The sequence below is a fragment of the Scyliorhinus torazame genome, chromosome 9 (assembly GCF_047496885.1).
Source record: "Scyliorhinus torazame isolate Kashiwa2021f chromosome 9, sScyTor2.1, whole genome shotgun sequence".
Lineage (NCBI taxonomy): Eukaryota > Metazoa > Chordata > Chondrichthyes > Carcharhiniformes > Scyliorhinidae > Scyliorhinus > Scyliorhinus torazame.
This window is the reverse complement of record NC_092715.1, coordinates 149,846,031-149,867,353: the sequence shown is the minus strand read 5'-3', so window position 1 is coordinate 149,867,353 and position 21,323 is coordinate 149,846,031. Positions and strand designations below refer to the sequence as shown.

General features: G+C 49.2%; 1 protein-coding gene across 5 annotated transcripts in view; it reads right to left on the bottom strand.

Moving 5' to 3' along the window:
- The window catches only part of vps13a (vacuolar protein sorting 13 homolog A), a 753,359-nt gene that overhangs the window by 508,090 nt on the left and 223,946 nt on the right, over positions 1 to 21,323 (bottom strand). For all 5 annotated transcript variants that reach the window (XM_072516625.1, XM_072516626.1, XM_072516627.1 and 2 more), the window contains exon 25: positions 8,395 to 8,567. In XM_072516625.1, the coding sequence (XP_072372726.1) occupies positions 8,395 to 8,567 (173 nt within the window). The remainder of the gene's footprint in view (positions 1 to 8,394; positions 8,568 to 21,323) is intronic.

Genomic DNA, 21,323 nt, shown 5'->3' with positions numbered 1-21,323 from the left:
GTGATGAATCCATCGAGAGCTCTGGTATCGGAGGTGGTGATGTCCATGGACGTGGAGAAAGCATTTGGTCGGGTGGAGTGGCGGTCCTTGTTCGACGTTTTGGGAAGGTTTGGGTTTGGGCTGAGATTTATGGCACGGGTGAGGACGAATGATATGAGCTCACAAAGCTTTGAATTACACAGGGGTACGAGGCAGAGGTTCCCGCTGTCCCCGCTGCTGCGCTGGCCATAGAGTCATTGGCGATGGCTCTCAGGGGGTCGGCAGAGTGGCATGGGATAATGTCCAGCAGAGGGCAGCAGAGCGGAGCCGCTGATTGGCTGTTGTGGGGAAAATTTGCATCAGTGCATTGCGGTCACTGTATCCAGAAGATGGTTTGTAGAGGAGCTGTTGTCAAGTGACAGTTAAACCCCAAACACTTCTTCAGTGTTTCCCTCCCTACCTCCTCCTCTATCCAAAAAAAAACAATCACTGTAAGGAACCCAGCCGAGTAAAGATCAAGAGGGAGACTCGAGGGCAGGTAGAAGTAGAAAGAAGTTGAACCGTGATGTCACAGCCAGCAGGTAAGTGATTGGCTGGTGACTGGTAAGTAGTTTTTCTTTTCCCTGAGGTGTGTTGATAAGGTAAAGTTTTTCTATTTCTATTTTTTTTTTATCGTGTAATTGGTAACAATTTTTCTTTTTTTTTTTCCTTTTACATTTATCTATTATCTGATATTATAGTTGGACTAAGTTAATCTTAAGATTAAAAGTGGCAGGAGATCTCAGACCTGTGTTATGCTCCTCTTGCTCAATGTGGGAGCTCAGGGATGTGGCTGATGTCCCTGGCTCCTTCACGTGAGGGAAGTGTGTCCAGCTGCAGCTCTTGTTAGACCGCATGACGGCTCTGGAGCTGCGGATGGACTCACTTTGGAGCATCCGCGATGCTGAGGAGGTCGTGGATAGCACGTTTAGCGAATTGGTCACACCACAGATTAGGATTGCTGAGGGAGAAAGGGAATGGGTGACCAAAAGGCAGAGAAAAAGCAGGTATACCGTTTTGGATACTGTTGGGGGAGATGGCTCACCAGGGGAAGGCAGCAGTAGCCAGGTTCATGGCACCGTGGCTGGCTCTGCTGTACAGAAGGGCGGGAAAAAGAGCGGAAGGGCTATAGTCATAGGGGATTAGATTGTAAGGGGATAGGCAGTTCTGTGGTCGAAAACGAGACTCCCGAATGGTATGTTGCCTCCCAGGTGCACGGATCAGGGATGTCTCAGATCAGCTGCAGAACATTCTGAAGGGGGAGGGTGAACAGCCAGTTGTCTTGGTGCATACAGGCACCAATGATATAGGTAAAACACCGGATGAGGTCCGACAAGCAGAATTTAGGGAGTTAGGAGCCAAGTTAAAAAGTCAGACCTCAGAGGTAGTAATCTCACGATAGCTACCAGTGCCACATGGTAGTCAGAGTAGAAATGAAAGAATAGGCAGGATGAATGCGTGGCTTGAGAAATGGTGCAGAAGGGAGGGGTTCAGATTTTTGGGACATTGGGACCGGTTCTGGGGGAGGTGGGACTACTACAAATTGGACGGTCTACACCTGGGCCGGACTGGAACCAATGTCCTTGGGGGTGCTTTTGCTAACACTGTTGGGGAGGGTTTAAACTAATGTGGTATGGGGATGTGAACCAAATGAGGAGGTTAGTGGACAGTAAGAAGGTAGTAACTAAAGTCTGTAAGGAACTAGATCATGAAGTCAGCGTGACTAAGGGGAAGAGTAGGCAGGGAGCAGATGATGAACGCAAAGGGACTGGTGGTCTGAGGTGCATTTGTTTTAATGCAAGAAGTGTAGTAGGTAAGGCAGATGAACTTAGGCCTTGGATTAGTACCTGGGAGTATGATGTTATTGCTATTACTGAGACTTGGTTGAGGGAAGGGCATGATTGGCAACTAAATATCCCAGGATATCATGCTTCAGGCGGGCGAGAGAGGGAGGTAAAAGGGGTGGAGGAGTTGCATTACTGGTCAGAGAGGATATCACAGCTGTGCTGAAGGAGGGCACTATGGAGGACTTGAGCAGTTAGGCGATCTGGGCAGAGGTCAGAAATAGGAAGGGTGTGGTAACAATGTTGGGGTTGTACTACAGACCTCCCAACAGCGAGCGTGAGATATAGGTACAAATATGTAAACAGATTATGGAAATATGTAGGAGCAACAAGGTGGTGGTGATAGGAGATTTTAATTTTCCCAACATTGACTGGGATACACTTAGTGTCAGAGGTCTAGATGGAGCAGAATTTGTAAGGAGCATCCAGGAGGGTTTTCTCGAGCAGTATGTAAATAGTCCAACTCGGGAACGGGCCATACTGGACCTGGTGTTGGGGAATGAGCCCGGCCAGGTGGTTGAAGTTTCAGTCGGGGATTACTTTGGGAATAGTGATCACAATTCCGCAAGTTTTAGAATACTCATGGACAAAGACGAGAGTGGTCCTAAAGGAAGAGTGCTAAATTGGGGGAAGGCCAACTATACCAAAATTCAGCAGGAGCTGGGGAATGTGGATTGGGAGCAGCTGTTTGAAGTTAAATCCACATTTGATATGTGGGAGGCTTTTAAAGAGAGGTTGATTAGAGTGCAGGACAGACATGTCCCTGTGAAAATGAGGGATGGAAATGGCAAGATTAGGGAACCATGGATGACAGGTGAAATTGTGAGACTAGCTAAGGTGAAAAAGGAAGCATACATAAGGTCTAGGCGACTGAAGACAGACGAAGCTTTGGAAGAATATCGCGAATGTAGGACCAATCTGAAACGAGGAATCAAGAGGGCTAAAGGGGGTCATGAAATATCTTTAGCAAACAGGGTTAAGGAAAATCCCAAAGCCTTTTATTCATATATAAGGAGCAAGAGGGTAACTAGAGAAAGGGTTGGCCCACTCAAGGACAAAGGAGGAAAGTTATGCGTGGAGTCAGAGAAAATGGGTGAGATTCTTAACGAGTACTTTGCATCGGTATTCACCAAGGAGAGCGACATGACGGATGTTGAGGTTAGGGATAGATGCTTGATTACTCTCGGTCAAGTCGGCATAAGGAGGGAGGATGTGTTGGGTATTCAAAAAGGCATTAAGATGGACAAGTCCCCAGGTCCGGATGGGATCTATCCCAGGTTACTGAGGGAAGTGAGAGAGGAAATAGCTGGGGCCGTAACAGATATCTTTGCAGCATCCTTGAACACGGGTGAGGTACCAGAGGGGCTGGTTTAGCACACTGGGCTAAATCACTGGCTTTTAAAGCAGGCCAGCAGCACGGTTCAATTCCCGCTCCAGCCTCCCCGAACAGGCGTCGGAATGTGGCAACTAGGGGCTTTTGACAGTAACTTCATTGAAGCCTACTTGTGACAATAAGCGATTTTCATTTCATTTCATTTCATTTTCAACTGGAGAATTGCTAATGTTGTCCCTTTGTTTAAGAAGGGTAGCAGGGATAATCCCGGTAATTATAGACCGGTGAGCCTGACGTCAGTGGTAGGGAAGCTGCTGGAGAAGATACTGAGGGATAGGATCTATTCCCATTTGGAAGAAAATGGGCTGATCGATGGTAGACAACATGGTTTTGTGCAGGGAAGGTCATATCTTACCAACTTAACAGAATTCTTTGAGGATGTGACAAAGTTGATTGATGAGGGAAGGGCTGTAGATGTCATATGCATGGACTTCAGTAAGGCATTTGATAAGGTTCCCCATGGTAGACTAATGGAGAAATTGAAGTCTCATGGGGTCCAGGGTGTACTAGCTAGATGGATAAAGAACTGGCTGGGCAACAGGAGACAGAGAGTAGTAGTGGAAGAGACTTTCTCAAAATGGAGCACTGTGACCAGTGGTGTTCCACAGGGATCCGTGCTGGGACCACTGTTGTTTGTGATATACATAAATGATCTGGAGGAAGGTATAGGTGGTTTGATTAGCAAGTTTGCAGATGACACTAAGATTGGTGGAGTAGCAGATAGTGAAGGGACTGTCAGACAATACACCAGAATATAGATAGATTGGAGTTGGGCAGAGAAACGGCAGATGGAGTTCAATCCGGGCAAATGCGAGGTGATGCATTTTGGAAGATCCAATTCAAGAGCAAACTATACGGTAAATGAAAAAGCCCTGGGGAAAATTGATGTACAGAGAGGCCTGGGTGTCCAGGTCCATTGTACCCTGAAGGTGGATGCGCAGGTCGATAGAGTGGTCAAGAATGCATACGGTCCTTCATCGGAAGGGGTATTGAGTACAAGAGTTGGCAGGTCATGTTACAGTTGTATAAGACTTTGTTTCGGCCACATTTGGAATACTGCGTACAGTTCTGGTCGCCACATTACCAAAAGGATGTGGATGCTTTGAAGAGGGTGCAGAGGACGTTCACCAGGATGTTGCCTGGTATGGAGGGTGCTAGCTATGAAGAGAGGTTGATTAGATTAGGATTATTTTCATTAGAAAGACGGAGGTTGAGGGAGGACCTCATTGAGGTCTACAAAATCATGAGAGGTAAAGACAGGGTGGATACCAAGAAGCTTTTTCCCCAGAGTGGGGGACTCAATTACTAGGGGTCACGAGTTCAATGTGAGAGGGGAAAAGTTTAGGGGAGATATGCGTGGAAAGTTCTTTATGCAGAGGGTGGTGGGTGCCTGGAATGCATTGCCGGTGGAGGTGGTAGAGGCGGGCACGATAGTGTCATTTAAGATGTATCTAGACAGATACATGAATGGGCAGGGAGCAGAGGGATACAGATCCTTAGAAAATAGGCAACAATTTTAGATAGGTGATCTGGATCGGCGCAGGCTTGGATGGCCGAAGGGCCTGTTACTGTGCTGTAATTTTTCTTTGTTCTTTGAGGGCACTGAAGGAGCATCGGGTGTCGCTCTATACCGATGACCTCTTGCTGTATGTTGCGGATCCGTTGGAGAGTATGGGAAGGATTATGGGCCTGTTGGGAGGTTTGGAGGGTTCTCGGGATACAAGCTGAATATAGGGAAAAGTGAGGTATTCCCGGTGAATGAGCTGGCACAGCGGGCTAATTTAGGGGGGATGCCATTTACGGTAGCGAGGGATAGGTTTAGGTACTTGGAGATTCAGGTAGCGAGGGAATGGACGGGGCTCCATAAGTGGAACTTAACGAAGCTGTTGGAGGAGGCGAGGGAGGATCTTAAGAGGTGGGATACACTGCACGTTGGCAGGGAGGGTCCAAGTGGTGAAAATGAGTATTCTGCCGAGGTTCTTGATTATCTTTCAGGCTCTCCCGGTCTTTATACCAAAGGCCTTTTTTTGGAAAGTGGACACGATCATCTCAGACTTTGTATGGGCAGGGAAGGTGCTGAGGGTGGGCGGACCCTGCTACAGAGGAAGAGGCAGCAGGAGGGATTGGTATTGCCGAACTTGCTTCATTATTATTGGGCGGCGAATGTGGACAAGGTGCGGCGGTGGTCGGAAGGAGAAGGGGTAGAGTGGGTTCGGATGGAGGAGGAATCTTGTAAGGAGTCTAGTTTGAGGGCTATGGTGATGGCAGCGTTGCCAATGGCTCCGAGTAGATATTCAGGGAGTCCGGTGGTGCAGTCCACGATGAAGATATGGAATCAGCTGAGGAGGCATTTTAGGATGGAAGGGATGTCGGTGCTCATGCCACTTTGCGTGAATCATGGGTTTGAGAAGGGGGTGGATTGCATAGTGTATACAGGAGGTGGAGGGTGAAGGATTTGTATTTTGAGGAAGGGTTCGCCAGTCTGGTGGAGCTAAGGGAGAGGCTGGAGATGCCAAGGGGGAGTGAGATCAGCTGTTTGCAGGTTAGGCACTTTGCACGAAAGGTCTGGAGGAGGTTCTCGAGGTTGCTGGGATACACCATGCTGGACTGACTGCTGTTTCTGGATGTGGAAGGGGAGGAAAGAATTGGGGATATATACAAGTGGCTGGGAGAGCAGGGAGGCGAGTGGGTGGTGAAGATCAGGAGAAATGAGAAGTGGAATTGGGAAGGGAGATCGATTGGGGAGTATGGAGTGAGGCACTGCGTAGGGTAAACGGGACCTCCTCTTGTGCAAGGATGAACCTGATACAGTTTAAGGTGGTGCATAGGGTGAATACGACTCGGGTGAGAATGAGTGGGTTCTTTTAGGGGGTAGCAGATGAGTGTGAGAGGCGTGGGCGGACATGTTTTGAAGTTGCGAAAAATTTTGAAGATTCTGGATGGAAGTGTTCGCGGTCTTAGCCAGGGTAGTGGAGAAGGAGGTGGACCTGGACCCTTTGGTGGCGATATTTGGCAGAGGAGTGGACCCGTGGAGGCTCCTGCATCCGAGGGAGCGGGAGTATTCGTTTTTCTCCCTGGTACATGAAGTGTACTCAGGAATAGACTTCATAATGTTGTGGAAGGCGTTATTGGCTGGGGTCAATGTATTCAGCGATATTGATTTCAAAACATACGCCACATTGGGTAGATGCGATTCTGGAGAAGGGGATGACTCAGAGGCCCAGGTGGATAATGGACGTGGGGCTGCTCGTGGACCGGAGTTTCTGTGAGAAGATTGGGAAGGTGATTGAGGAAAATGTGGAGTTTAATTGCACTGGGGAAGTTTCATAGTCAGTGGTTTGGGAAGCTTTGAAGGCAGTAGTAAGGGAGGTGGGGGAAGGGGGATGAGGGGGCGGGGGGGCTGTCAATATGGGGAGAAAGCAGGGCATATGTTGGCCAGCCAGCTCCAGTGGGAGGTGGCGGCAAGGGACATATTTCAGGTTCAGGATAAGATGGGGAAGCTTGTGGTGGCCCTGGCCCCGGTGCAGATCAACAAGATTTTTGAAGATTCCGATAAGAAATTGTACAGGTTGGAGTCACTGGGAGAGGAGCGAGAGATGAGAGAGTTCATGGATGGGTTAGGGTTACCAGAGGTTGGGGGAAGAGAACAGGGCAGGATTGGAGGGGCCGGTGGGGGAGCAAGAGATGAAGGAGGCAATTGGGAGGATGCAGTCGGGGAAGGCGGTTGTTGGTCGTCTTACTGCACTGTATGGCGGTCTTCTGGTCACGCTGTTCGAACTGACAGCTGCTGCCACTGCCTCCCAGGTGGCATTGGCATCCCTGCAACTGGTTCCTCAGGGGAACATGGTGGCCTGTCTCACCTCCACAACGTTCAGAAGCCTAGCCAGGTCGGCATCCTGGAAGCGTGGAGCTGCTCTGGGTGGTGCCATGCTTGTGTGCTGACTGGGAGTGGGTTCGGAGGGAGCATTTAAAAGAAGCTCGCCCTCATTAGCGGGGAGCTGCCTGGCACGAGTTTGGCGAATCAGCTGGCTGGACAGCCAGTACTAGCATGAAGCTCATGGGGGACCACGTTCGGCACTAAGTGCTGTTAAATACGGGCCACGGTCTCGCTGGGTCGGCCGTCAGGAACATCCAGGAAATCAAACCTGATAGAACACTTGGAACTTTTTCCAATAAATCGCAGCCCACATTTCAAGCAAGTATTTGCATATTTATTTAAACCCAAAGTAAAAGTTAGCTGAAACACCATTGACCTTCATTAAAGACAAACAATCCAGTACACTGGCCTGACATGAATTGTTACAACATAGAAATAATTCATAACAGATATAGGACTGCTCTACATTTGTCGCAATAAATAACCCCATTTTTTGTTCCCTTTTCTACTCCAAGAAACTTCTCTATTACACTATTAAGTAGTATAGGATTTATTTAAAATCGAAGTGAATTTAAGATTTAGTTGGCAAAGCAATATTCACAAGATTATATTATATCCCAGCTCCCCATACATGCAGAATTAAAAAGATGTGCCTGGGTAATTAATAGGTTCATCACATAATTAAGACAGTCGGGGCTCCCCACTGGTGGGTTTGTAGGCAGCAGGGACTGTAGAATTCTCAAGGTGCACCCCCTCCCCCACCACCAGCAACTCACTCTCAATTATACATGGGGCTGGCGAGACGCAAGGTGATCCTACCACTTTCACCCCGTGAGAACCCCTGCACTTACCTGCTCCTGGATATATAATTTGTGGACTTCTTCTAGTCATAGTTCTGCCCACAGTTGCCGTTGCTGGGATTATGCTAGTCGACCTGATGGACCAGCATTTCTGAGGTGGCCTTACATCTAACGAAGGGGAATAAATCCTTCATTTAGCCAATCAATATTGCTCCAAGCATTAAACACTTGTGGAGCTACCATGATCAGCTGGGATGTGTTTCTCGGTGACTCTTCAGGTGACGGGGCAGGAAACGCCACCATCCCAAAGATCATGCTTTAGTTTTTTTTAAAAACCGCACAGATAAATTGGAGAGCTGAATGAGGGTATACTGAAATTAAGCTTTTCTAAAATGTAACTTAGCTTAGCATCAGCAAAGTGACAAGCATTTCTTGGTACTCGGTAATAGGGAAAATAATTACCTTTGTTATTTCAAATTGCATTTGGAAGTCAGTGATATTTTTCAAAGTTTCTTGCTTTCTCAACTGTTTCTGGCGTAAACTTTCGGTTCTTTGTGGGGAATTATCCTTGGCTAGCAGATATGCTGGTTCATCAACAGGTGAGCTTTGAGCATCATAAAATTCATCATCTGAATCTGTGGAAGACAAGTCTGGTTGAGCATTTTGCATAGAGAATTTTTAAACAGTATACACATATTCTATAACGCACGCCAAAAATCATGGGCAGGATTCTCCGTTGGCCGACACCTAAATCGGGAAAGGCGATTGATTAGGTGGAGAATCAGTCTTGGTGCCGAAATAGTGACCAGTGGCAGGTTCACGCCAAATTCCAATTCCCCAGCGCCTCAACAGCGGTGTCAATGCATTCCACTCCGCACGTACAGTAAACAGCATTTGCATATCATTGCCAGGCCTGACCTGGTATTCTCCGGGGCCTACGCAATGCTCTGCCTCAACTGGGGGGGATTCCTAACAGCAAAGTTCACTTGTATTTTTAAACAGGAAACAGGTGCCATGGCTGATAAGTGGGAGAAAGAGAGAGGAGGTAGGGCACACAGAGGCACCAACGTGAGCTATAAGTCCATGGCCGGGCTGGCTGGAGGGGGCTGGGGGTGACCAAGGGTCGGGTCGTGGGGCCGGGGTGACCCCCCACCAGACTGGGGCGGTATCCGGGCACGGACTGCCATTGCCTCGGCCTGCAAGGCAACCATCTTACTGCGCACCCGACTGACCACCCACATTGGCCCGTGGTACTGCGGAGTGATGCTTGGCCATATGGGTGCCCCCACCCCCACAACCCTACGCACTCCAGCCCCCACCCGGAACCCCACCCTCTGCCATGTCACCACTGTCTCCCTCAACCGGCCACCACCCGCCAGCTGGGCAACTCGCGGCCCACCCAAGGGGTGTAGCCCCTACAGGCGGGTGCCAGACAGGGGCCACGGAGCTTACTGCTGGCATGGGCAGCGCCGGTCAACGGTGGCCATCAAGGTGACATTTGCGCTGAGCGTTTACGCCATGGGGTCTTTACAGGCGCCGAGGAGGAAGCTGTTGGAATTTCACAGAGTTTGTGCACACGTGCATGCAGTCGTCATGGAGGCCCTATATCAGTTGGCACAACGCATCCATTTCAATGTGGACCGAGACCACCAAGCCATCGCTGAGATGCCCTGGGTCCAGAGGGTGATCAACGGGATGCATGTTGCCCTATGGGTACCTGCAGATGAACGTGTAAGCTGGTATGTGACCTTCAGTTGAGCATCATGCACATCTGCGCCTGTGCATAACGCCTTCATCCTGGCACACTCAACGGTACCGGTGTCTTCAAGCCGCAGCTCCTGGGTGGCAGGGGTTATCTATTGTGGTTGTGGCTGATGATGTCGATCTGGAGGACCGCAGACCGACAGGGAGGCCCGCTACAACGACACCCATGCCGCGACCAGGGGCGTCATCGAGCGGTGCTTCGGCATCTTGAAGATGCAGTTTAGGTGCCTGAACTGCTCTGGAGTGGTCCTCCAGTAGAGCACTGGAGGGTCTCTCACATCGTAGTGGCCTGCTGCATCCTGCATAACATAGTGCAGCAGAAGGGTGATGTACAGGAGGACAAGGATGAACACCAGTGTTCGTCCGATGGAGAGGAAGCGGTGGAGGGCGAAGATGGGCAGGACGTGGGGCCCGGGCAGGCACGGGTTACCACACGTGCGCCTGCGCCCACGCGCACAGGACGCTCTAGGTCAAAACATTGTGTAATTTCTTTTTAAAAAAAATAAATTTAGAGCACCCAATTCATTTTTTTCAATTAAGTGGTAATTTAGTGTGTCCAATCCACCTACCTTGCACATCTTTTTGTTGTGGGGTTGAAACCCACGCAAACTGGGGAGAACGAGCAAACTCCACACGGACAGTGACCGAGAGCCGGGATTGAACCTGGGATCTTGGCGTTGTGAGACTGCAGTGCTAACCACTGCAGCACCGTGCTGCCCTGCGTTGTGTACTTTCAAGTAGGAATCAGATATAGCTCTTGGGGCTAACAGGGATCATTGGATCCAGGGTATTGAATTAATGATCAGCCATGATCATAATGAATAGTGGAGCAGGCCCCATGCCCCTCCTGCAGCCAGCACAGACCAGCCCACTCCTCACACCTTTCTGACAGAGTACTGAGGCAGGTTGTAACTTTGTGCACAGATCGTACCATACATTAAAAAACGTAGGACATTCATAAATACACAATGTAAATAAATATGCATAGACATCGGGTGAGCATATGGAGTTTAGGACTACTCAGGAGAGAAGGTGTGTGAAGAGATCAGTTCAGTCCATAAGAGGGTCATTCAGGCGTTTGATAACAGCGAAGAAGAAGCCGTTTTGTCCCTGTTCTCACACTTTTGTATACCCTGCCCGATGTAAGAAGTACGGGAGGGTTTAAACTAGTATGGCAGAGGGTGTGGGTACCGGAGCAATAGGTCAGAAGGTGAAAAAATTGAGGGAGAACCAGGAAATAGGGCCACCTGCTCGGAGGAAGAGCAGACAGGGAGATGTTGCTGAAAACAGCGGGACTGGTGGCCTGAAATGCATTTGTTTTAATGCAAGAAGTATAACAGGTAAGGCAGATGAACTTAGAGCTTGGATTAATACTTGGAACTATGATGTTGTTGCCATTACAGACACCTGGTTGAGGGAAGGACAGGATTGGCAGCTAAATATTCCAGGATTTAGATGTTTCAGGCGGGATAGAGGGGGATGCAAAAGAGGTGGAGGAGTTGCACTACTGGTTAGGGAGAATATCACAGCTGTACTGCGGGAGGACACATCAGAGGGCAGCAAGGCTATATGGGTAGAGATCAAGAATAAGAAGGGTGCAGTCACAATGTTGGGGGTCTACTACACGCCTCCCAACAGCCAGCGGGAGATAGAGGAGCAGATAGGTAGACAGATTTTGGAAACAAGTAAAAACAACAGGGTTGTTGTGATGGGAGACTTGAACTTCCCCAATATTGACTGGGACTCACTTAGTGCTAGGGGCTTGGACGGGGCAGAGTTTGAAAGGAGAATCCAGGAGGGCTTCTTAAAACAATATGTAGATAGCCCAACTAGGGAAGGGGCTGGTATTGGTGAATGAGCCCAGCCAGGTGGTAGAAGTTTCAGTAGGGGAGCATTTCGAGAACAGTGACCACAATACAATAAGTTTTAAAGTGCTGGTGGACAAGTATAAGATTCGTCCGAGGGTGAATGTGCTAAATTGGGGGGAGGCTAATTATAACAATATTAGGCGGGAACTGAAGAACATAGATTGAGGGCGGATGTTTGAGGGTAAATCAACATCCAACATCTGGGAGACTTTGAAATGTCAGCTGAAAGGAATTCAGGACCGGCATATTCCTGTGAGGAAGAAGGATAAATATGGAAAATTTCGGGAACCATGGATAACGAGAGATATTGTAGGTCTCGTCAAAAGGGAAAAGGAGGCATTTGTCAGGGCTAGAAGGCTGGGAACAGACGAAGCCTGTGCGGAATTTAAGGAAAGTAGGAAGGAACTTAAGCAAGGATCCAAGAGGGCTAAAAGGGGTCACGAAAAATCATTGGCAAATAGGGTTAAATAAAATCCCAAGGCTTTTTACACATGCATAAAAAGTAAAAGGGTAGCCAGGGAAAGGGTTGGCCCACTGAAGGACAGGCGAGGGAATCTATATGTGGAGCCAGAGGAAATGGACGAGGTACTAAATGAATACTTTGCATCAGTATTCACCAAAGAGAAGGAATTGGTGGATGTTGAGTCTGGGGAAGGGTGTGTAGATAGCCTGGGTCACATTGAGATCCAAAAAGATGAGGTGTTGGGCAACTTGAAAAATATTAAGGTGGGTAAGTTCCCAGGGCCTGATGGGATCTACCCGAGAATACAGAAGGAGGCAAGAAAGTAAATTGCTGAGGCCTTGACAGAAATCTTTGGATCCACACTGTCTTCAGGTGATGTCCCTGAGGACTGGAGAATAGCCAATGTTGTTTCTTTGTTTAAGAAGGGTAGCAAGTATAATCCAGGGAACTACAGGCCGGTGAGCCTTATGTCAGTGGTAGGAAAATTACCGTAGAGAATTCTTCGAGACAGGATCTACTCCCATTTGGAAGCAAGTGGTGGTATTAGCGAGAGGCAGCACGTGAGGTTTTGTGAAGGAGAGGTCGTGTCTCACTAACTTGATAGAGTTTGTCGAGGAGGTCACAAAGATGATTGATGCAGGTAGGGCACTAGATGTTGTCTTTATGGACTTCAGTAAGGCCTTTGACAAGGTCCCTCATGGTAGACTGGTACAAAAGGTGAAGTCACACGGGATCAGGGGTGACCTGGCAAGATGGATACAGAACTGGCTAGGTCATAGAAGGCAGAGAGTAGCAATGGAAGGGTGCTTTTCTAATTGGAGGTCTGTGACTAGTGGTGCTCCGCAGGGATCAGTGCTGGGACCTTTGCTGTTTGTAGTATAAATAAATGATTTGTAGGAAAATGTAACTGGTCTAATCAGTAAGTTTGCGGATGACACAAAGGTTGGTGGAATTGCGGATAGCAATGAGGACTGTCAGAGGATACAGCAGGATTTAGATCGCTTAGAGACTTGGGCGGCAAGATGGCAGATGGAGTTTAATCCGGACAAATGTGAGGTAATGCATTTTGGAAGGTCTAATACAGGTAGGGAATATACAGTGAATTGTAGAACCCTCAAGAGTATTGACAGTCAGACAGATCTTGGTGTACAGGTCCACAGGTCACTGAAAGCGGCAACACAGGTGGAGAAGGTAGTCAAGAAGGCATACGGCATGCTTGTCTTCATTGACCGAGGCATTAAGTGTAAAAATTGACAAGTCATGTTGCAGCTGTATAGAACCTTAGTTAGGCCACACTTGGGAGTAGTGTTCAATTCTAGTCACCACACTACCAGAAGGATTTGGAGGCTTTAGAGAAGGTGCAGAAGAGATTTACCAGGATGTTGCCTGGTATGGAGGGCATTAGCTATGAGGAGAGGTTGAATAAACTTGGTTTGTTCTCACAGGAATGAAGGACGTTGAGGGGCGACCTGATAGAGGTCTACAAAATTATGAGGGGCACAGACAGAGTGGATAGTCAGAGACTTTTTCCCAGGGTAGAGGGGTCAATTACTAAGGGGCATAGGTTTAAGGTGCGAGGGGCAAGGTTTAGAGGAGATGTATGAGATTTTTACACCGAGGGTAGTGGGTGCCTGGAACTCGCTGCCGGAGATTGTGGTGAAAGCAGGGACGACAGTGACGTTTAAGCGGCATCTTGACAAATACATGAATAGGATGGGAGTAGAGGGATACTGGGCAGCACAGTAGCATGGTGGTTAGCACAATTGCTTCACAGCTCCACGGTCCCAGGTTCGATTCCGGGCTTGGGTCATTGTCTGTGCGGAGTCTGCACGTTCTCCCCGTGTCTGCGTGGGTTTCCTCCGGGTGCTCCGGTTTCCTCCCACAGTCCAAAGATGTGCAGGTTAGGTGGATTGGCAATGCTAAATTGCCCTTAGTGTCCAAAATTGCCCTTAGTGTTGGGTGGGGTTACTGGGTTATGGGGATAGGGTGGAGGTGTGGGCTTGGGTACGGTACTCTTTCCAAGAGCCGGTGCAGATTCGATGGGCCGAATGGCCTCCTTCTGCACTGGAAATTCTATGATACGGACCACGGAATTGTACAAGATTTTAGTTGAAACGGACAGCATGGTCAGCGCAGGCTTGGAGGGCCGAAGGGCATGTGCTGTGCTTTTCTTTGTTCTTGTTTTTTGTACTACTTGGTGTACATTTTTAAAAATATTCATTTATGGGAAGTGGGGGTCGCTGGTTAGGCCAGAATTTATTGACCATCCCTAGATGCCCTTCAGAAAGTGGTGCCGAGCTGCATTATTGTGATGCAGGTACACCCACTGTGCTGTTAGGGAGGGGGTTCCAGGATGTTGCCCCAGCGACAGTGAAGGAATGGCGATATATTTCCAAGTCAGCGTGCTGAGTGACTTGGAGGGGAACCTCCAGGTGATGGGGTTCCCAGGTATCTGCTGCCCTTGTCCTTCTAGGTGGTAGTGGTCATGGGTTTGAAGGTGCTTTCTAAGGAAGCTTGGTGAGTCACTACAGTGCATCTTGTAGATGGTACACACAGCTGCCACTATTCGTCGAGGATTTGAATGTTTGTAGAAGGGGGAGCAATCATGCGGACTGGTTTTTCCTGGATGCTGTCGAGCGTCTCGAGTGTTGTTGGAGCTGCACTCATCCAGGCAAGTGGAGTGTATTCATTACACTCCTGACTTGTGCCTTGTAGATGTTGGACAGACGTTGGGGGGGGGGGGGGGGGGGGGGGGGGGGTCAGGATGTATTCGCAGTAGGACTCCTAGCCTCTGACCTGCCTTGGTAGCCACAATATTAAGGTGGCAAGTCCAGTTAAGTTTCTGGTCAATGGTAACCCCCAGGATGTCGATTGTGGCGGATTCAGTGACAGCAATGTCATTGAATGTCAAGGAGCGGTGGTTAGATCCTCTTTTGTAGGAGATAGTCATTCATGCCACTCAAGTGCCAGGCAATGAAACTTGCCACTTGTCAGCCCAAGTCTGGATATTGTCCAGGTCTTGCTGCATTTGGACATGGACTGCTTCATTATCGGAGGAGTCGTGAATGATGCTGAACATTGTGCAGTCATCCACAAACATCGCCACTTCTGACCTTACGATAGAAGGGAGGTCATTGATGAAGCAGCTGATGATGATTTGGCATAGGATACTACCCTGAGGAACTCCTACAGTGATGTCGTGGAGCTGAAATGATTAACCTCAAATCACCACAACCATCTTCCTTTGTGCCAGGTATGACTCCAACCAGCGGAGAGTTTTCTTCCTGAATGCCATTGATTCCAGTTTAGCTAGGGCTCCTTGATGCCATACTTGGTCAAATGCTGCCTTGATGTCAAGGACAGTCAGTCTCACCTCGCCTCTGGCATTCAGCTCTTTTGTCCATGTTTGAATCAAGGCTGTAATGAGGCCAGGAGCTGAGTGACCCTGGCGGAACCAAACTGAGCATCCATGAGGAGGTTATTGCTGAGTAAGTACCGCTTGATAGCACTGTTGATGACTCGTTCCGTCACTTTGCTGATGATGGAGAGTAGACTGATACAGTGGTAATTGGCTGGCCAATTGGCTGGGTTGGATTTGTCTTGATTCTTATATACAGGACACAACTGAGCAATTTTGCACATTGCCGAGTAGATGCCAGTGTTTGTAGCTGTACTGAAACAGCTTAGTTAGGGGTGCAGCAAGCTCTGGAGCACAAGTCCTCAGTACAATTGCCAGGATATTGTCAGGGCCCGTAGCCTTTGCAGTATCCAGTGCCTTCAGCAGTTTCTTGATATCACATGGCGTGAATCGTATTGGCTGAAGACTGACATCTGTGATGCTGGGGACCTCCGGAGGAGATGCAGATGGATCAGCCAACCAGCACTTCTGACTGAAGATTGTTGCGAATACCTCAGCCTTGCTTTTTGCATATAGGTGCTGGGCTACTCCATCATTGAGTATGAGGATATTTGCCGGGCCTCCTCCTCCAGTGAGTTGTTTTAATTTTCCACCATCATTCACAGCTGGATTTGACAGGATGTGACAGGATGTGGAGATGCCGACGTTGGACTGGGGTGAGCACAGTAAGAAGTCTTACAACAGGTTTGTTTCAAATAGTAGCTTTTGGAGCACGGCTCCTTCCTCATGTGAACTCTCAGGATTTGACAGGACTACAGAGCTTAGATCTGATGCATTCATTGTGGAATTGCTTAGCTCTGTCTTACTTGCTGCTTATGCTGTTTGGCACACAAGTAGTCCGGTGTAGTAGCTTCACCAAGTCGACACCTCATTTTTCGGTATGCCTGATGTTGCTCCTGGCATGCTCTCCTGCACTCTCCATTGAACTAGGGTTGATCACCTAGCTTGGTGGTAATGGTAGAAGGGGGGATATTCCGGGCCAGGAGGGCGCAGATTGTGTTGAGTACAATTCAGCTTCTGCTGATGGCTCACAATGCCTCAGGGATGCCCAGTCTGGAGTTGCTAGATGTGTTCACAGTCTATCCCATTTAGCACAGTGGTAGTGCCACACAACACGATGGACGGTATCTTCAATGGGAAGATGGGACTGTGCGGTGATCACTTCTACCGATATGGGTCTTGGATAGGTGGATCTGCAGCAGGCAGATTGGTGAGGATGAGACCAAGTATGCTTTTACCTCTTGTTGGTTCCCTCACCACCTGCTGCAGTCTCGGTCTAGGAGCTATGTCCTTTAGGACCCAGCCAGCTCGGTCTGTGGTGATGGACAATGAAATTCCCCACCCAGAGCATATTATTCACCCTTGCCTCCCTCTGTGCTTCCTCCAAGTGGTGTTCAACATGGAGGAGTACAGATTCATCAGCTGATGGTAGACGGTACGTGGTAATCATCTGGAGGTTCCCTTGCCCATGTTTAACCTGAAGCCATGAGACTTCATGGAGTCCAAAGTCGATGTTGAGGACTCCCAGGAAAACTCCCTCCCGACTGTATATCACTGTGCATCCACCTCTGCAGGAATGGTGATAGTGGTGTCTGGGACATTGTCTGTAAGGTATGATTCTGTGAGTGTGACTATGTTAGGCTATTGCTTAACTAATCTGTGAGACAACTCTCGGCACAAGCCTCAGAAGGAAGTATGGGCGGCACAGTAGCGCGGTGGCTAGCACAGTTGCTTCACAGCTCCAGGGTCCCAGGTTCGATTCCGCTTGGGTCACTGTCTGTGCGGCGTCTGCATGTTCTCCCAGTGTCTGCGGGGGTTTCCTTCGGGTGCTCTTGTTTCCAAAGATGTGCATGTTAGGTGGATTGGCGACACTAAATTGCCTTCTAGTGTCCAAAAGGTTTAGGTGGGGTTACCGGGTTACGGGGATAGGGCGGAGGTGTGGGGTGCGCTTTCCAAGGGTCAGTGCGGACTCGATGGGCCAAATGGTGTCCTACTGCACTATAAATTCTTTGTCTATGATAAAGTAAGGAGGGCTTTGCAGGGCTGGGTTGCCTGGTTCGATGCCAGGTGGTTCATCCGTTTGATTCCTTTTTTGTGTTTTCGTAGTGGTTGAATACAACCGAGTGGCTTGGCTAGGCCATTTCAGAAGGCACTTAAGAGTCAACCACATTGCTGTGTGTCTGAAATCACATGTATGCTAGACCAGGTAAGGATGGCAGATTTTCTTCCCTAAAGGACATTCGTGATCCAGATGGGTTTTTACAATCGATAATGGATTCATGGTCATCATTAGGCTTTTAATTCCAGTTATTTTTATTGAGTTTAAGTTCCATCACCTGCCATGGTGGGTTTCGAACACGGGTTCTCACATCATTATCCTGGGTCTCTGGATTACTAGTCCAGTGACAATACCACTATTCCACCATTTCCTCACTACTATGGTGTCGACTATACCATACTGCTTGAAGTACTATTATAGTATCTACTTTTCTGGCCTTACAGGCCTTAATGCTACGTCTAGGCAGATCCCAGATGGAACATCAAGATTGGATGCTGCCTGCTGTGATTCCCACCCTGTGACCTGGGTTCCGCTGGCGGCCGTCTTCTGGGGCGGCCGGGTCTGGATGGGCTTGTTTGTCCCAGGTGGCGTGGTGCAGTCTTGTTCTGCCCATTGCCCATGTGATGTGCCAGAGACGGGAGGGATCGGGGGATGAAGAGTCTGAGGCGCTGCGGTATTCCTGCACCTCCCCTGTGGAAGTCACCGGCCTGGGCCCCATCATGTCCTCCTCCCTCGGGGTGCCAGTGACTCCCGGGCTGCTCCACGGGACCCCGAGGCTCCCTCGCCACCTGCCGCTGCCAGTCCTGGAGTCCCGCCCTCGTCTCGACCAGGGTCTGCATGCTCGAGGCCATGGAGCACAGGCAGTGGACCACTTCCATCTGAGACTGCGCCACATCATGCTGTGACTGTGCCACCACCTTCTTGGTCTGTGCCACATCAGCCCGTGACTGCACCATCCCACTCTGGGACTGGGCCACCTCTCTCTGGGTCTGTGCCATGTTGGCCAGCACCTGGGCAATACCGCCGCCGCTCTCAGCCATGGCCCGCTGAGTGGGCCACTCTCAGGAGCACCACTGCAATGTCCAGGTGGCTCTGGGACATGGCTGCCTGTGAGAGGGCAGCACTGTCCTGGACCTCAGCCACCGCCTGCACAGATTTCCCTAGGCCTTGGACATCCTGACCCATGGCCAAAACGTTCGCCCCAAAGGCCTCCACCGCAGACGGCACCTATGCAGTGTTAGCCTGGGTGGCCCGCATGTTCGGCAACACCTACTGCTCCTGCATGTGGTTGGACTCCTCCAATTGCACTTGCAGGAGTTGGATGGTCGCCGACAACCCCTCATGTAGTCCCTAGCTCTGTGATTGCATCTCCACAATTGATGGGACTGTCCATTCAATAAGCCAGAACCCCTCTGGACAGCAGCTAGTCTTTGGGGTTGGCCTGCTCTCCGACCATCGCTCGGGAGTTCCAATCTCCACCTGCTGTACCGGAGCATGTGTGTGGTGTGTACCAGATAGTGTCCCAGGAGCCTCTTCACTAAAGTGCCCAAACAAAGTGAGTGTCTTTGGATGCTGGAGGCAGCAATGACGGGAAGTCAGTGTCATCCTCGGACTTGATTTCCGAGGTGTTGCGAAGTGTGGGTCGAGGGCTCCCGTTTGAGTCGGTCTGGTCCTCGTTGCTGGTCAACACACAGGGTTCAGATTGTGGTTGAAGTTGAGGGCGGGAGACACCAGAAGGGCCTGCCCCATCACTAGCAGCTCCTGCAAGACACAAGACAAAACGCATGATTTCATATGATGGGGGAAGGGTGGGAGTGTGAGCCATGTGGGTGGTGGTGGGGGCGCAGGTGGTGGTGGTGATGAAGGTGGTTAGGGGGGGACACTCGTGCCATGGGGAACCACAACTCAGCGGGGTCTCACTTCCTCGCCCGATGCCAACCTCCATCCCGAAGACTGCCCTTTCTTTGGGGTCTCCGACCATATGCAGTGCCCTCTGTTCTGCTGCGGTGAGGGGCCACAGGTCTGCCAATCCGCTTCCCGTCTTCTCCCGCTCTCAACAGTTATGTGCACCTTTCTCCTGCAGGAAGTGGGGGGAAACCAAAGAACACACAGTGTTAGACAGTCCGACACATGCAGCCCAGGCGGTGAGTGGCTGATGGCTTCAGAGGCGAGGTCACTCAACCATGGTGGCTGGTATGGATGCCGGCATGTGGTGCGGGTCGGGGTTGGGCCACCTTCCTGGAGGGTGGCGCCAGGGGCGCATGCTAAGTACTCACCCTGGCCACACGGAGGAGGCCATGCAGTTTTTTCCAGCACTGCTGGCCAGTCTGGACGGTGATGCCCACGGAGCTGACCACCTCTGCCACTTGTCCCAGGCCTGGCGAATGGCAGCGGCTGGCAGCCTCCTTTCTACCTCGGGATACAGGTTTCCCGCCTCTCTTCCACGGTGTCCAGCAGGATCTCCAGTTCCGCATCGGTGAATCCCGTGGCTGCATGTCTTGCTGCCATCTTGTTGGCGGGAATGGTGTGTGTGGGGAGTGAAGTCTGTATATGTGGCAGCAGCTTGTCAGCCTCCTGAGTGTCAATCCTGAACCCGGCGAATCAGGCACCCTTTCTGGTTGGAATCAATCGTGTTCCACTTTGCGCTGGTTCTCGCCCCTTAATGGTCATTAAATTGGTCCAGTTGCAGCGCCAGTTTTGCTGTCGTAGAACTCCACTAATCCACTATGTCCCGGAGTCCACACTTAATCGCAGGAACAGAGAATCCGCCTGAATGTGTATTTATTATTAATATTACAGATATAAACATTCCTTCTTCGAATGAACTGAAGCAAGTTTCTATCTGAAAGATGAGCTATCTGTCAATTTCATATCAATTTAAAACCCAAAAGACTCCACCCATGAATGGAATTTTGGCTTTTCACAGTAACTTCATTGAAGCCTACTTGTGACAATAAGCGATTATTATTATTATTAACTAAATAAATATTTTGGCTTGTGGAGGGATTAAAAGAAATTTGAACAGCAAGCATGTCGGAGAAGTGGGTGGGATTTACCATCTGTAGTCAAATGCTATGATGCATGAGTGTCTTGGTATGAATTGGACAATGTAGTGTTAGCAATGATTGGACAATATAAACATATGTACCCACTTGGAACATAATGGTAATCTTGCAGTATAGACATAATTGGGCTGAGATAAGAGTACTATTGTGTAACTTGCTGATTGGTGTAATCACTATTTGGGTCTTATACAACTATCAGTTTGTCATTTTTCAGTTAACTTGTGTGCCATCTTGGATGGGTATGGGTAATCTAGCATATGTGAACTATAAATGATAGGGAGATAGAGGTTTACTCATACCAGATTCCTAGGTTTATAGAAAGCTCAATGCAAGGGCATTATGGTGAACCAAAATAAAATATTGGTTTAGCCTCAGTTTCAGTTGGAGTAGCATGTTCAATTCTGGGCACTGCACTTCAGGAGCGATGCAAAGTTTCAGAGTTAGTGCAGAAAAGATTTATGAGAATAGTTCCAGGGATGTGGGGCTTCATTTAGGTGGAGAGTTTGGAGAAGCTAGGCTGCTCTCCTTAAAGAAAGTTGAGAACAGTTTGATAGATGTATTCAAAATTATGAGGAGTCTAGGTAGAGTAAACAGAAACAGTTTCCATTGGCAATAGGGTTGAGAACCAGAAGACACTGATTTAAGATGAAAAGAAGCAATGATGGCTTGAGGAAAAACTTTTAAGTGCAGCAAGTGGCTAGTATCTGAAATACACGGCCTGGTGGAGGCAGACTCAATTGTGGCTTTCAGCAAA